At 56.3% G+C, this 906-nt stretch overlaps 1 protein-coding gene across 1 annotated transcript; it reads left to right on the top strand.

Moving 5' to 3' along the window:
- Positions 1-115: 115 nt before the first annotated feature.
- ETH_00037435 (uncharacterized protein) lies at positions 116-871 on the top strand (the record flags this gene model as incomplete). The annotated part of the gene is made up of 1 exon (XM_013374496.1): positions 116-871. One exon carries the CDS (start codon positions 116-118, stop codon positions 869-871), a length of 756 nt encoding a protein of 251 aa, XP_013229950.1.
- Between the last annotated feature and the right edge of the window lie 35 nt (positions 872-906).

The raw sequence follows: 906 nt of genomic DNA, 5'->3' as shown, positions 1-906 counted from the left end.
TTATTATTTTCATTCATATAATTATATAAAGAGTAAAATAAGTACATATTTATTTCTTTATTTTATTTTATTTTTTATTTTCTTTTTTGTTTTTCCTCTCAGGCTCTTCGCGGGAATGTCTCTTCAAGAGAAAATGAATTTGCAGGCGGAAGCAGCAGCAGACGCGCGGGAACTTTTGGAGATTTATTTAAAATCCAACAAAATGAAAAATAAATACCTTTTCAATCACAACAACACCACTAAACCCGCAGGCTGCAGCAGCAGCGCTGCGGGGGCCCCCCAGGTGCCCCGGGAGGGCCTCGAGGAGCCTCACGGGGGCCCCGGGGGGCCCCCCGAGGGCCTTGAAGGGTCTCAGGGGCCCTCCGGGGGTCCCCCGGAGGGCCTCGCAGGGCCTCAGCGGGGCCCCTGGGGTCCCCAGGAGGGTCTTAGAGAGCCTCAGGGGGCCCCACAGGGGCCCCAAGACAGCTTCAAGGAGGGTTTGGGGGGCCCCCCGGGGCCCCCTTTAGAGAGTGTAGAACAGCACCATCAAACAAAGACCAAAAAGGGCACAGGAGAAGAATGTGGGGCCTCAGGGGCCCCCAACTTTGAGGGGCCCCTTGAGACCCCCAGGCCAGAACAGGCCAGGGGGACCCCTGGGGCCCCTAACTATGGAGGGGCCCCTGGGGCCCCTAACTATGCCCCTGGGGCCCCTGACTATGGAGGGGGCCCTGAGGGGCCCCCCCCTTGTGGGGGTTCTGGGGGGCCCCCTGAATGGGCCAAAAGGGTAAATGGAGCTCCAGAGGAAGAAGTTGTGGAGGAGACAAAAAGATTACTTGAGGCCCTAAAGGCCTTAATGCCGCAGGAGAAAACCGATTGGATTGTGGCAATTTAATTTGCTGCTGCTGCTGCTGCTGCTTTCGCTGCTGC

The sequence above is a fragment of the Eimeria tenella genome, genomic scaffold (assembly GCF_000499545.2).
Source record: "Eimeria tenella Houghton genomic scaffold, Eth_scaff2098, whole genome shotgun sequence".
NCBI lineage: Eukaryota > Apicomplexa > Conoidasida > Eucoccidiorida > Eimeriidae > Eimeria > Eimeria tenella.
This window is presented reverse-complemented; position numbering and strand designations above follow the sequence as displayed.